The sequence below is a fragment of the Meleagris gallopavo genome, chromosome 5, assembly GCF_905368555.1.
Source record: "Meleagris gallopavo chromosome 5, MGAL_WU_HG_1.1, whole genome shotgun sequence".
NCBI lineage: Eukaryota > Metazoa > Chordata > Aves > Galliformes > Phasianidae > Meleagris > Meleagris gallopavo.
The window spans coordinates 44,672,684-44,688,647 of NC_139408.1; the positions used below are offsets into that span (position 1 = coordinate 44,672,684).

General features: G+C 41.2%; 1 protein-coding gene across 1 annotated transcript in view; it reads right to left on the reverse strand.

The window, feature by feature from the left end:
* The window catches only part of ITPK1 (inositol-tetrakisphosphate 1-kinase), a 135,481-nt gene that overhangs the window by 7,244 nt on the left and 112,273 nt on the right, over window positions 1-15,964 (reverse strand). The window contains exons 6-10 of the mRNA XM_085225530.1: window positions 15,120-15,218; window positions 13,076-13,116; window positions 8,417-8,582; window positions 6,456-6,523; window positions 4,864-5,026 (exon numbers count right to left, since the gene is read on the reverse strand). Coding sequence (XP_085081656.1) covers window positions 4,864-5,026; window positions 6,456-6,523; window positions 8,417-8,582; window positions 13,076-13,116; window positions 15,120-15,218 — 537 coding nt within the window. The remainder of the gene's footprint in view (window positions 1-4,863; window positions 5,027-6,455; window positions 6,524-8,416; window positions 8,583-13,075; window positions 13,117-15,119; window positions 15,219-15,964) is intronic.

Consider the following 15,964-nt stretch of genomic DNA (forward strand, 5'->3'; position numbering starts at 1 on the left):
TTAAATGATGCAGCATTGGGCAGAAACAGCAGGATCTGGGATCAGCACTGAAACCAACTTTCTGTATGGTTCTGTTATGAGATTCCCAGACAATTCATACTGAGGGTTTAACAAGTGCCTTGGCTAAAACAGATGGTCAAATAACAGGAGATACTACATTTTTTTGTGACAGCAGGTGTACAGAGTCTTGGTTTATTTTAAACTCTGGTATAGACACAATTTTATTATTACATTCATTGTAAAATTGAATCAGACATGCGACATGTCTATATAATGTCTTGAAATGGACCTTAGCTACTACTGCATTAGCCGAAATTGGTATCAGTTTGATTTAGTATTTAGAGGTGATGTGAAATTCAGTGTATTAAATGGGCTAGGCTGAATGTTTCTGAATGCCTATAGAAGTATTTTGAAGGTGACCTAATATTAATATAGGAGACTAAAGCAATAAATGGCAGTTTAAAAGTTCCACATGAATAGCACACACTCACACAGATCACCACGACAGCAGAACTGCAGACCACAAATAAATGCACATTTTAGAACACTTTTAGTAACATGACTAGAGGGCAGAAGAGCCATAAATAATTCAATTTGAATCTCCCTTCTTCTCTGAAAGCCAAATTCCTTTGGCAATAAGAAACCAACTTCCTGAAAAACACAAGGTAAGAGGACAATTCAACCTTGAGATAAATGTGGTGGTTTTGCGGGGTATTTATAACCCACACGTTAATTAACTAACTCTTACTTAGGCTGCCACACTGCTTTGGATTTTACTGCACTCTCTCACAATTCTCTTAGGTACTCCCGAACAGGTCTCATATCTCTACTGGTTTGTGTGACAACAACTCCCAGTTTTCCTGTCTCAAAGACCCTTACACAAATTCACCAAACAAATCGGCTATTTAAAACCTTCCAGGTGACCCACATTACAACCCACCCATCAGCCAGGGACAGCCAAGGCTCTTGCAGTCGGCCATGGGAGCCAGAACAAGAGCTCCACCTCTCTGATAGAGACGCTTGTTATGCTTTCTTGCTTATGTAAAAGACATGGGATTAGCCTTCAAATCTACTCAGAGTGCTCCTGGCTCCCTGGGAATAAGCCATCTCCATAGTAACAGCTTTAATATTCAGAGAGGAGACCCATAGACCCTAGATGGTTTTATGTCTGCTTGATGAAAACAAACCAGCCTTGTCTGAGGGCACATGGTAAACTCACAAAGAAGTGGCTTTAAATATTTAATGGGAATAAGAAAGCCAGTTACAAAGCCCTGAAATCAGCAGATGTTACAGTGTAAGAAAGCTATACATTTCATACATTTGCAGTGCCAGCCCACTGCACACTGCATGGAAACTCTTAAATAATTCTGCTTGGTCACTGAGAAGAAAGTTCTTATAGCAAAAAAATAAGTATAAAAGCATACAAGGAAGGGAGGAAGAGGACAAATGTGTCTCAGCTCCTGATCCACAAGACGGGGATGGCTGCAAACTGTCAATATTGGCTCACCCTGTTCCCTGACTGCTGCTGCACATCTTTCAAAATGACAACTGTGGGACATTACTGTGCTGCGACAATAAGGCATCAAGAAGGGTAACTGAAATTATGCCTTCAGAGATTACTGGTAACAAAGTCAGGGCTCACGTTACACAGGGAATCAGACAGAGGACATCTAAAACACAAGCAGTATGGATCATGATGCTACAAGCACTACGCTAACATAACCCTCTGAAACCACTATGGAAATACCTGTCAGTGTGAAGCCTGCATTTTGCTGTGATGAAAACAGTCTCTAGTGTTCTCTGGCAGAGCACAGATAGGAAGGAAGTTTGTCCAGGAACTCCACAGAAAACAAGCACCCTGTCTGCTTGAGCTTTGCAGAGCCACTAAGTGCCCACGAGCACTTTTAAGCTAGTGTTACACTAACTTAGGTATTACGCTCCAGATTTTTAGCAGACTTTCCTTAAGCTGGCAGATTACTCTGATTTTCTTCATCTTCCCTAGGGCAAAGAGAACTGGATAGCCCACAGCCTGCATTTGTGGCAGCGTGCTCATACACACAAACCGTGTGCCCAGACCCAGGGCCTTGCTTCCCAGCTACCACATAAGAGCATCCAGAACAGCAGCTCACACATCCCGCTGGCAGGCTGCTGCTCAGGCTTGCTGAGATCAGCTGCTGTGATGCAACAGCAGGCTTCATGGAGCCCCTTCTCTGTTACCTGAGGTCAGACAAACATAAAACCCACGTGCTACGTGACAGACCTACAGTTAAATATCTCAGCTGGTAACCACAGCTAAATATAGCCCAGACAGTTTTCTATATAGCAGGAGACACAATAGGGCTTTTAGACATTTATCTTTAACACCTTTCCCAACTGCCACTAATGCTAAATGAAGTAGATAACAGACAACAACATCCTCCTCCAGGTACACCTACTCTGAATTCTAATGTTCAATTAATCTCAATATGATATCCATGAATTGGCAAGGTCAAATGAGCTCCAAGCTGGGTAGACATGAAAGAGAATGCACAAGGAAGCCAAACCTCTGGGCAGCTGGGGAAGGCTTTGGTCAGGCCTGGCCCCAAGATGCAGCTAGAGCTCCGTGAAAGAGGCTGAAAAGATACCTCTTTCTCTCCCTCCCCACTAAGCAGCAGTACTTCAGGTCCCCAAAATGTCTAATTTGGCTTCCATTTAGATCTACTGCAATCCTTCCAGGACAGAAAGACTAGAGGAAGAAGAGAGGGAAAGCCCCTTCCACAGATTGCATGGTTTGAACTCACTGCTGACACAACCCATCAGGGACTCCTTTGAGCAGTGCTGATTTTCAGCTTCTCATTAGCAAAGAGTTGGCTCCATTGACGAAGTCAGTCCTTGCAGCTACTCATCTTTGAATCAAACTGGCCCACAGAGGGAAATGCATCTGCCCTGTCTGAATGTGCTTTTGAGCCAACAGGGATACATCTCTGTGTTGAGATGTAAATTTTCTTCTGTTGAATTTTACTCTGTTACTTCTCCTCTGATCTTAGCAGCTTTAAGATCAGTCTATCTCTCTCTCAGTTCTGCTGTCTTTTACAGATTTGAATATTGCTTTGCTTGCCCTCAGCCTTCTCTTGCATATGTCTAGTCCCTGCTGTTGTCCTCTAGACTTTCTCCAAGCAGTTTTCAACACTCTTTGCCATGGTGATAGAGTCAGTAGCTATCTTCACAAGGTCACTATAAAAAAAAAAATCCCATGTGCAATAAAATGTAGAATTGTGCACAAGAAGCTTTCCTGTGCTCCCAAGTATCTTGAAAAGAATACTAAGTTAATGTCTATTCAAAGCCTAATTACTGTGCAGATTGAAATGCAGGACTTGCATTGAATATCAAAAACTGTAGTATTAGGATAGACATACAGCAGAGCACAAGGCTATAGGCAGTTCTGCAAGGTGATGCCACTACAAGGAAATATTATGCCTGTTTAAGTTGCTAAATTTGCCACTAGCTGTTGCCCAGTCTGGACTTTTCAATGTTTCAAGAAATTCAGTAGTTTGGTCTGTGCAAAGCACCAAATTTGAAACAGTATCTGCAAATAAAAAAATCATCTAAAAGTACAGAATGCAAAATATTGCAAAATGTAGGATTGAAAAAGAGATGTCCTGCACCACTCATTTCAATATCCAGTTTCTGAAACAGGAACCTTTTCATAAAGCTGATTTGGCTCTATCTGACTTCTGATTTAGGTAGTTTCATTGCTCTTGGCAGAAGATAGTTTTCATGGATTTGCAGACTGCATCAACAGCATATGGTGGAACCAGGCAGCAAAGTGATCTGTGAATAGCAGGCCTGAAGGTTTGAGAGAAAGCCAGTCACAGACAGGAGAGGCACAACAGGGCAGCACTGGGATTGAGGACTTGGATTGAAAGATTAAGAAAATTGGTGATTTAGGGCAAGACTTCTAGATGTGAAGATATCTCAGTCATACTGAAAATTAAATGATAAGCTAAACAAACTATGTAACAGCCTGGCTACGTCTCTGAAAACAGACAAGACTATTCAAGTAATGATAGCAATATTTTCAGAGAAAAATTCTATGTAGAACAGCGTCAAGAGATGATATAATCTTTTCCTATGTTAGGTTACCAAATCTAGCACAGGTGACAGAGCATTTCTCTCTGCTGTTACACACACTTGTAACTCCTAACAATTTCAGTGGTCAAGGATTTTGTTCAGCTGCTTCCAAGGCATATAATGCACTAAAGAAGCGGACAAATTTTCACATGTGCATTCTATTGTTTTATTCCAGGATACGCTTATGAGAGCCTTCAAGGATATTTAAAACTCTATAGCAACTCCTCCGCAAATGCAATCTTCCTTAGATTCCTCCTATTGTTGCTTTTGCGCACAAGACATCTTTCCACAGGAGAATCAATTTGCACAGGAAGAGATTTTCAAGGGAACAGTTTGCTACTTCCACCCCCTCAACACTTTTAATGGTACAGAGTCTAGAGAAAAATAATCTTAGACGCTTTCTTAAAATAGAATTTATTCTCTCTTCGTTTTCAGAATGAAAAACAGACCTAGAAAGTTCAAGCCCAGCACACAGCCCTGTGCTTCAGTTCCTGAGCAACAGCTCAGCACAACAGCTAGCCACTAAACTTTGACTGCATCTCCTAAAAGCTACTATTTCAGTAGCACATTCCATATCTAAACTAGGACTTTGTCCTTGCTAGATTAAACACTATCTGATTTCTGTACAATTCTGCATGCTGCTCTCCCTTTCCCCACCTGAGAAATAATTATATGAGACACTGGCAGCAAAACTTAACACTAAGCACACACTGCGTGGGTTCTGGATAGCGTGAGTAGAAAGGCCTTTCTCACCTGGGAATGCATTTATATCAATGACTGCATGCTGCCCAGTCTGATTGTTAATGATGATATCGATTCCAAAGAGGGAAACTCCCAGAGCTTGCCGCAGTGCCTTAGAGATTTCCCGGATGACGTCATCATCTGGCCGCTCAAATACTCCTTCGATTTTATCCAGCTATAGAGGAGAAGGACACATTACTAACTGAGTCTGAAGCAGTCTTTTAAGTGCAAAGCTTAAATTTCATTTCCAGGTCTAATATCCACCAAACTGCAGAGAACTGGTAGCACAAAAGAGAAACAGGAATTTCTTTAATAATTCAGAATCCTACATACAGCAGAAGTTCACCTACTCTAAAGCATCTAGTTCTTTGTTTCATATTGGTGCAGTTCCTTAAAATATGCGACAGTGTAGGAATAAATGGAGAACCACTATTTTAAGTACTAAATCTTTACCTTAGAAAAATAAATTCAGCCACCCTGTGCTGCAGCTGTTCTGGATACAATTCTGTTATTACAAGTAGATTATGGCCTGCCTGTGGGACTGATAAGACAGACTTGTACCTGCTAGCTCCATCTGAACTATACAGCACAACTCTGCTGGTATCTTCAAGGCAGCAGCTAATTCAAAGTGGATAGCTTTTGTGTGAATTTTCATCTATAAGTTATTCTACAGACGTGTACTATCAAGAATAATTTAGATTACTTATGACTGGAAGATGTAATTTTTTTCACGTTTTAAACAAGAGGTTATGCAGCAGACACTGGCACGCTTACAGAAATGTGCATGGAATATGTATGTGCATGAGAGAGGTGGCAGGTAAGCCACAAGAGCATATTCTCTACATAAACTTAAACGTAAATTTACCCACCAAGGGATTTACAAATAGCACAATTACAGCTTTAAAATTTTACACATGCACATTTTGCACACAATTTAAATTAATCACTGCTGACTAGAGAACTATTCCCAAATAGAGTTCGTGAAACAGAAAAGAATCTGAAGACTCAGAGATTTAAAGACTCAGTCCTGCAAAGTAACTTTCACAGCAGTAGAGTACCTGAGGCCTTATTTGGATTCATATGTACAAAGCTTATTAAAAGGCGTGGTAATGTGAGCGTTAATCCATGCACCTGCTTGCATGGCTAGACTCAGAAGACCCCAGAAATGGTCCTTTGGTTGCAGCTCAGCAAAGCCTGCACTGCATCAGCTACTGATCCTCTATGGTCCTGTCCAATGCATTTTCTCTGAATTTTTACCATTTGTCTTTCCTCACAGAACTGAGGATGATTTATGCCTATGAAGCTCTCTAGACAGGGAATGGGCAGATATTTGTATTCAGAAACTTCTTCTCTTTCTCCCCGGCTTTGGGGAGTCCAGGCCTGGTGTGTAGCAGACAGGCCTGCTGATCAGTGCTTCCTCACCAGAGCTCGGTAAGGAATACCAGAGGGACACACAGCCATGCTGGTTCATTATATTGAACAGACCTCAGCCGGCAACATGGAGGCAGACAACTTAAGGAGAGCTGCTAACTACCAGCACTTTGATAAGAAAGGACTAGATAGTCTTCCAGTTATGCTAGAGGAAGAAGAACAAGTATACTTACAGCTGTTAAGACAGATGATGATTCTGGCTTTGAGACATTGTGGCTGTTGAAGAATATCGATTCTCTGTCTGGAATTAAAAGAAGGGTGTAAATAGATGTATAGAGGATTTTAATTTCCAAAGGATGAGTGCAAAGAACAGCAGATGGCACTGCGGCCCAGGGAATCCAGTCTTGATCAATACTAGATAGTTCCCTGCACCATCTGCCCTGAAGTATGCTCTTACTCACAGCTTGGCTATGAGCATAGGCAGCAAAACATGGCCCGGGCCAGCCGTGGTTTCCAGACTTCAGCCCTCAGTTAAATAGAGCTATGAGAGGTTAATAAAAACTAGTTTTGATTCATCTATTAAACAAAATCAATTAATAATGAAGTTAATTTCTACCAATTTGATACATTCAATAATGACTGCTCAGATCAGAAAGCTTGCTGGCCTCTGACATGACATTAAAAGCAGCCACAGGGCCGCGTACGATAAAGATGGGAGAACCATGACAAGCAAACTTAAATCCTCTCTAAAGTCTGAGACCATTACATTCTCTTCTTGCTTTTCCTCCCATTCTGAAAGGCCCTGTACTTTCAGACAGTCAGGTCCAGGGAGTGCCTCACAACCCATGTTAGGTAGGTACTTGTAGCCCAGAACTCTACTAAAATGGGAAAGAAAGCCAGAAACTTACCCTAATCTGCCCACCCAATGCATTTTACATAAACTTCCAGACAACTTTAAGGTTTTACACTAATGGATAAGATATTAGCAAAGGCATTTTTAAAGATGCCTTAACATATTCTCCTCCACAAAACCACAGTCAGTCATAGTATTTTATATGAACGCAGCCTACTTCATTTGATCAGGACACACAGCACACCTAAAAGTAAATATATCTGACCTACTGCCATACACACCTACAGACAAGGTTTTTTTTTTTTACCAGGATCCTACTGAACTCCACATAAACTAACAAAGTATATCCTTGTGTGTGGAAACAATGGTGAGCACACACTGATATATTAAGATTAGCAGAAATCACTACAAAAAGTCACAAGAAATTGGCACTTGTTTGTTCATCTCCTTCAGCTTGATCCCTTTCACTCCTGCTACCTGCTGGATTTTTCCACTTGCAGGACTCCATCCACCATGAGCTCCAGGGAGCAGCAAGCATTTTAACAGCCTATGTACACTTAGTGTGGCACAGACTGAAGAAGACACATCTTTGCCTAAGAAGGACCCTGTCTGTGTTCATAACTGCTCACTGTTAGAGAAATCCATGTACTGCTAATTCCTTCTTGCTTCGATGTCCCACTGAATGTAGATCTCAAGTCCATCAAAAGGAAGGAATTCTTTTTCCATACAGGAAATTTTAGAATCTTCTTATGAAAACCTTTCATGTGACTGCTCTCTAGTAACATATAGCAGGATCACTGTTCTTACTGACGAGACCATTCCTCCTGTTCTCCAACAGCTGGTATCCACGAAACAAAGAGACTTGCACCAAGGTTTACAACAATGGGTCTCATATTTCGGGGAAAGCACAAGTGATTTTGAATTTAAACACACATATATAATCAAGGTAAAAATAGGGAAAGGAAGTTCTGAAGCCATGTAATCCAGGAAATCCTCTCAAAGCACATCTATAAACAAACTCCGGAACAAATGATGTGACCTTACTAGGAAATCAGAGAATTTCTCCGGCTCCACACTTCCACATTACACAAAACACTGTTTCTAACAGGTAAGACACTGTTTACTGTTGCATAAATATTTACTATATAAATGTCATTCATATATATTCCAGAGTACGTGAGTTATCCCCCTTCTTACAGAAATAATACAGAAGAAATAACATATAAGAACCAGATGTGTTCATTTAATCAACCTTCTCAAAGATTTTTTTGAGCTTCCTTTGAGCTGTTTGTTGCTAAGGCTCTAAGAACAATTGCTTCCTTGTAAACGAGCACCATATACCTGAGATTCCAGCAGAGAAGTTCTTTAAAGATGGTCTCTTCACCACTGTGTAGGATTCCCCAACTACAAACACTTTATACAGCACAGCATTGTGGTTGATGAAACTCTGAATGACGCAAGGGGGGCGGACAGCTTTCAGACCCTCCTGGTTGAAGATGATCGCCATCTGAAAACACACACAGTTGTGCACAAATCTTTCAATAACTTCATATTCACCAACAAGCAGTGAGTGGGAACATCTACTGGTGGATATACATTGACCAAGTGTGGATCCCTTCTCAGCAGCAAGTCCTACATTATTACATTTCACTGACACAAACTCTTCAGACACAACTGACAGCATAACTTTCATTTTCAATGAAAATTTAATCTCAGCTCTTCACAATTTCATTTACCCACTTCTATTAAGAATGCTACTGGAATTACAAGTCTTTAGAAGAAAAAAAATGATAAAATACATGACCATTACAGCCAACCATGTCTGTGCGAATACAAGCTTGTATCATGAGAGTAACAGAAGTGTGAAGGCGTAGGTCTGTGTACTAACAATACAAGTTTTCCTCTGCAGCAGTATTTCCCGTGGTTTGGGTCAGTACAGTGGCAGTGTCATAAGCAATGGGGTCTCACCCACAAAATCAGATAATTTTTTCCAGCACCTAGTAAGAGTACTGCTAGGAAATTTGGGGCCAAGAGTTTTCAGTTTTGACCCATTATTCCAGGTGCACAGTTCTCTTGAAGGAACTGTAAAAAATATGCCACAAAGTCATCAGTCACAAGCTGATTAAGTTACTTTATACCCAGGTGCCCCTAACAGCTGTGAGGATAAACTTAGGTTTGTTCCCCAACCTAAAACCCTGAGCTATGCTCTCATTGTCTGAATACGAATCTCCCCTCATCACTTCAGTGATGCTGGGCCTTGCTATCCAGAGAGACACAAGAAAATTTTGTTAGTCAGATCAATATGAGTAAGGACCAACCAAGGCCAGAGAATCTGATGTTAGGTTTATCTTCCTTTCCTCTGAGCACAGTTCCCTTGCACAAGTTAGACCATCTTTGGGTTTGACAACTGTAGAGCTGTGAAGCTAACCTTCCATCTCTTATGCCTCCATCTACCTCATTCAGCACAGGATGTACATTTGCATAAAAGCTCCTTAGCTCCAAAAAATGAGTTTTCGTTCATCCATATTAGTATTTTCTCCCTGTCCTCTTTGCACCTAGTCTTTTACTTGGTATGTAGAACAGCCCAGAGAGGTTGAGAGAATTCCTGTGGATCCCAGAACTCCACAGCAAAGTACAGAATAACACTGGAGCTTCTTGTTTTGGCATGGCACAAATGAGATATCTGACCATGTGCTTCCAGTCAGTTTTTGTACCTTCTGACACAAGCTGTATCTTACTGAAGTCATAGAAATTGGAAGGATTTTAAAAAGAAACTTTTCTGTTTTACGTTCTCTCACTTCTACTTTATATTATATATGATCAGCTACTCATTTGTTGTACATTGTACTGTCATACTGAATTCTTGATAACATCTCTGTTCCTGCATTAAAAATAGTAAATTTAATAGGTTTTGTTAATCAAAAACGTAAGCATGGTAGATGATGTAGTGTCTACACGTTTATAAAAGTCTGAGCTTTTTTTTTTTTGTCTTTACCTATTTAACATTCTGCTTTGTTCCTTATCTGGTAGGCACATAGGATCACAGAACCATCTGTATATAAGCACAATAACTCAGAAGATTAACGTTTTCTAAGTTCATGTCAATATAAGCATTCAGTGCATTCTTGCAGCTGATACTCTTATGCTGTCTCTGTTACACCAGATGCCAGCTGTTTGACACACAGACTGAATCTGTGACTGGTGATAACCTGTGCAAGAAACCTACTGTAACCAGCAGCATTGTCCATCAAGACGATTCACAGCAATAACATCATTTACCTTTCACTGGTGGCAAGAACCACTGTTCTTTTCTTTTCCCCCTTGTGCAAAGACAGCTGCCTTTATAATATCTACAATATCATACTGGTAAAAACTATGCTGTTCTTATCCTTCAAGTGTTCTCTGCAAATAGTTAGTTAATTCCTGGAAACCACTCCTTCAGGTACTTGTCACTCTTTTTTTTTCTGGAAGTGTGAAAACCCAGAAAATTTACATTCTCAGCACAGAACCGACCCAAGCTACTAGAAACCACATGAAATCTTTCTTCTGCAAAGCTCTGTCTTGACAGCCCCATGGACTAGCATACAACCCATAAAATTCCCATGGTGCTGTGTTATGCTGGTTCATTGGGATGTCTCATTCCTTCAGCACGCATGAATACAGATCCAGGAATTTGCTTGCAGGGTGTGCTTGCCCTTTGTCATCTAGCACAGACCTGCTGTATCTAGCAGTAACATGGGAATAATACTTTGTATCATAATTTTCAAATGGCATTACTTGTTACAGAAGAACCTCAAGGCATCATCTCTGTTCAGTTTCTAACAGAAATGGTGCTGGCAAAGTGGGATTCAAATGCTGAGCTGGCTGATGCAATTTGCAGTACAGAAGCCATGTGGAACTGTGGAACACGAATGCTAACAGCACCTGACCTAACTAGTTTGTGCATTCACAGCAAATTATGAAGTCTGCCAGACAAGGCTGGCGCCAAGCCCAAATTCAAGCCCTGTACCTTCAGCTGTCCCCGCTAGCCAATACTTGATCTTTCTGACTAGTCATCTTACGAAGAAAAGCAGATTTCTGACCAGATTGCATTCTAGTTTCAGTGTCAACTTTGCAGTGGGAATATCTCTACAAATTATGCAAATTACCAAAAGCCATAGGAGGAGCCATTAATAAAACATGCAACCATTTCTTCTAGACCTACTATCTTTGAGACAGACTGTATTGTAAACAGCCTATTTATTCTGCACTTCCCTTGCCATTACTGCCCATAAAATAACATTTACAAGACAGTTCTTCTCTGATAATAAATATAGTTTTGGATCACTCCTGAGAATACTTTGTAAACTTTGAAATTGTTGTATGTAAAATACCATGCTAGACTTTAGGCTTTTTTCCAGGAGACCCTTTTTTGCTCTAGTCATAAGTTCATGTGATAAAACGCAGCTTACAATTATATTTCAGTCTAATTTTTGCTCAGAAAATGGAATTCTGGTGAAGGCATGTCTGCACTTTACAAAGGATATATTCACCAGGGAAATGAAAATCAAGGCCTAATTGGACAGGCCTTGAAAGCTTCACACATTCCAGGTTGCACTTGCAGAGGAATACTACACAGGAAAATCAACAGAGAACCAAGTCTTAAATTCATTAACGACCCAGTCCCAAGTGCTCTCAGGAACGACAGCAAAAATTCATAGCAGCTGCTCCAGCAAACTAACAGAACTGTCTGTCATGCTTGTAAAATGATCCAAGCCAAGTTTTAATGAAAAACCTAGCTACATTTTTTAAAGCGCTGTCCATTCAAAAGTTCAGCTGTAGGCATTCTGTTACTCTAGACTGGCATTTTACTTTAGGGCCTTCACTTCCCAGAGATGCTGCAGCAACATACTGCACATTTCAGGAGCAGCTGGGAAACCTGGAACAGTGACCATGTTGCTAACAAAGGAAGCCAGGCGTTCTTGGAGCCAACAGGGAGGACAGGATTCTTAAAACTGAGCTGTGGTATGCAGGAAGGCAAGAAGCACAAATGGAAAAGAATTAAATCAGGACTTGACTTGCCTAAATTTAGAGGAAGCTAAGCTCACAGAGAATGCACTCCTTCCAGGAATACATAACCATTTTAACTGCAACTGCCTTACGGGAATGAGGAAAAGCAGATAATGCTACCAGTTCCGTTCTTCCCACAGCTTCAACCACATTATTACAACTGAACATGCCTGGAAACAGACACTACTTGCTATTCCTGTAGTTTCACTAGGGTCCAGCCTGCCTTTATTCACATCTCTGCTTCATCTGCAGCACAAAACCATTTCTCACCAGTACTATGTATATTTTGGAGGGGAAGCACGGTGGGGCAGAAACTCCCACCCCCTGGTGTAACCTCCTGCCAGATGAGAGGCTGACAAAGGAAATGCCTTGCAGACAGAGCTTGACAACGAACTGTTGGAAGCAAGTGTACAGCTGGACAAGTAGCATGGTTAGGCTGGTACTTTACAAGTATTATAGTCAGAAAGATTATCATGCTGAAAAAGAAATAACCCAGGAAGAAATGCTTACCCGTATCCAAGGATACAGGTTCATGGTTGAAAACTCCAAAAAGGAGGAATCTTCAGAAAGAGATCCTTCCTCAGTGGTAATCAGCCTTTAAATGGGGTCTAGGAGTTTGCCTTCACCTGTGCTCCCATGGCTGACCCAGTCCTTGCCTCAGGTGCCCAATCAGTGGTTGAGGCTGTGACTCAACAGTTCCCATACAGCAAGAAAACTAGATAATAGAAGCTTGAAACTGCTACAATGAGTTTTTATACAGGAGGTTAAAGATAGATTTGGCTATCTTTCAGATAAACCTAAAAAATACTGGTGTTATTAAACCCAATGAGATGTGTGGGAAGGAGAGTGGTTTGGGCATAGCCCTCATTCTGCCTTCCTAAAGAATCAGAAAGCACCAGCCAAACCGCTGCAAGAGAAGTGGAAATAGAGCTGCAAGAGTTTTTAACTCACCTCATGAGAGTTGGTTCCATGGGCCACTCTGGTTTTACAAACTAAATTAAAAAAAAAAGAAAAAAACACCACTGAGACAGGACACACAAAACCCTTACAAATCCATTCCCACCCATACTTAGAATCACTGGAGGCACTGACTGTACCAGATAACACTGACAGCCACTGCTTGAACAGCATCCTCAGTCACTGCAAAGCTTAGTTTGCTCCGACCTCTGCTCTCTCACCTACCCCCTGGAACTGAGATGCAAACAGAAGTCATTTGTAGGGTGAGACAGAGGTGGGAAGCTCAAGAGTTAGTGCCACCACTGGTACTGCCAGCCTGCCCACTCAGAGGGCTTCTCCACACATTTGTGGTTTTGCCTGAGGCTGAAGAAATTTACCTGTACCACAAAAAACTCACTGTCCTGAAAACAAGGGAGCTGGGACACACTGGAAAACAACTGCTTTTCCTGCTTCCTCTTCCTGGGAAAGGGATGGAGACCAAATAGTCTGAACCAAACTAAGGCACAGTATATTTTTTCACAGAAAATCATGGAGAGAGCTCAGCAGTTCTTTCATCTCCATATTCCTTATCTGCTCTGCATATCTATGCAGTTCCCATTTCCATATCAAAACAGGTAAGAGGGAAGAAAAAAAATGTTCCTGCTATTATGAAATCAGGAAAGAGCTGAAGATCCTGGGAGCCACATGATGTGCAAAGACGGTATTACTTATATGTTAATCAGAGGAGATAAAACTTGCATGTAGTGAGGAGGTGGACAGGACAAGACTTCTCTGGGGGCTGCTGGAAGAATAAAGCTGTCGGGCAAGAGGACAGGCAGCTATGAAGGGTAGATGCCCTGCACTAGAATACAAAATAAGTTGTAACTGGACATATTGGAAGGTGGTGCATGATGTCTGACAGACATATGCTCTAGGAAGCAGGAGAGTTTAGAAAAAACAAATAAATAAAAGAATCGGAAAAAAGCACTCCCACAATGTCACTCTTGTTATTTTTTTAATTTTATCATCATTTAGAGGGACTGACTCAGGCCTTCTGAATGTACAGAATCATAGAATGGCCTGAGTTGAAAAGGACCACAATGATCACCCAGTTTCAATCCTCCTGCCACAGGCAGGGTCGCCAACCACCAGACCAGGCTGCCCAGAGCCACATCCAGCCTGGCCTTTAATCCCTCCAGGGATGGGGCATCCACAACCTCTCTGGGCACCCTGTTCCAGTGCGTTACCACCCTCTGTGTGTACACAGATAATGCTGCTTGATACAATACAGGATCATCACTAACCAGCCTGTACTGAGGATTCAGTGTACATGGGGTAAGGAAGGGGTGTCAAAGCCACTCAGTGGGCTCTAAATTCCTGCTTTCCACTCTAGTTTCAGGACATCTATCTATTTTAGGAGAGAGAGCAGTGAGGGCAAAAGATGCTTTTTCCACACAACTTTACCTCTGAACCTAACAAATGAGGCAAACACCAAGGAAACAAACACCAACTAACCAATTCAGCTCACTTAATACCAGAAATAATAGAATTAAGGAATAAATTAAAGCACGAGCCCTACAACAAAACCTGCTAAAAAGCACAAGATCACAGCAGCTATTTGAGACTGTAGGTCCTTGGAGCATGCGATATATATTTCACACTCATTCTTCACCCTCCAAAACTATAATTTGCAGCCTGAACCGTGGAAAAGGAGGGGTGGTGGAAAAATGGGCAGTCAGCAAGGGAATGATCTTCTCAAGAAAGATAATGACTGCAGGAAAAATCTCTTGCACAAGTTCAGGACAAGGGCATTTTCCAGGAATACATATTTACTGTAAAGAGGTGTTTAAAGTAATGAACATCAATAAAATGCAAAACAAAAGAGGATAGGGAGGAATTTTATTCCACATTCCAATCAGTTTCAAGCATCTATATTAACAGCCTATACACTTTGGCAATGAAACACACTCTCCTGCAAAGTTGGCTACAATGTTCTTGAGGGAGCTTGTGGAATATTACAAACCTAACTGAAGCACCAATTCAAAATCCATATACATACTGAATGGGAATGCCAGTCCATTCTTCTCTATAAGCTGCAAGGTATCTTCTCCACAGGCACTTGTCAGCTCCATAAAGGGTGGTGAACAGATCCTCTCATCTATAAGACAAAATGAGCCCAAATTAACATCACGGGTTTAGCTTCTCAGCTGCATATTTACAGGCTCTCTTCAAATTAACTGCTTCTTGGTAGTCAGCTATACGTTACCAGTTGATATTAAAACGTCAGAAAGGCTATCAGCCAGACATGGATTTGCAATTCTGGAAGCATTTCAGAAGATATAAGGCCAATTTTTGGACACGCTAAAATAGAAATGCACAAGGCCTACATTTTCTCAAGTAGCTAGGTAGGCAAAAACCATTACTCACTCAGAAATACATAACTGCACAAGCCGTAGCCAATGGAGTAAAAAGACATAGGGATGTTAGCTTTTAGCATTTTACAGAAACCTGTATGGTTAGCAAGTGTGGGGGGAGCAGGCAGTCTCTCAAAGCAGAGATTACTGGATTGCCACTCACGTAGCAGATTCCAATGTGGATGTATTTCAGGCAAAGTGAGAGACATGCAATACGTCTCACTGTTGGTTGAGACATCTCTGTCATGAAAGCAGTGCTCATCTGGTTCAGCAAAGCTAGAGATAGAACACTGCTTTTTATGGAGACACCTTGGCAAGACTGTTCAGTGGACCTTGATTAAAGAGAAAAAAATAAACCATGATAAAATTTAACAGAGTATTTGCTGTTGATGTTGTGCTTGGTCAGATGAGGTTGTGGGATGGCTGAAGTCAGAAACGCCCTCTGACTGATTCAGTAGATTGAAGTGCTGTATGACTTATATTCTGTTTG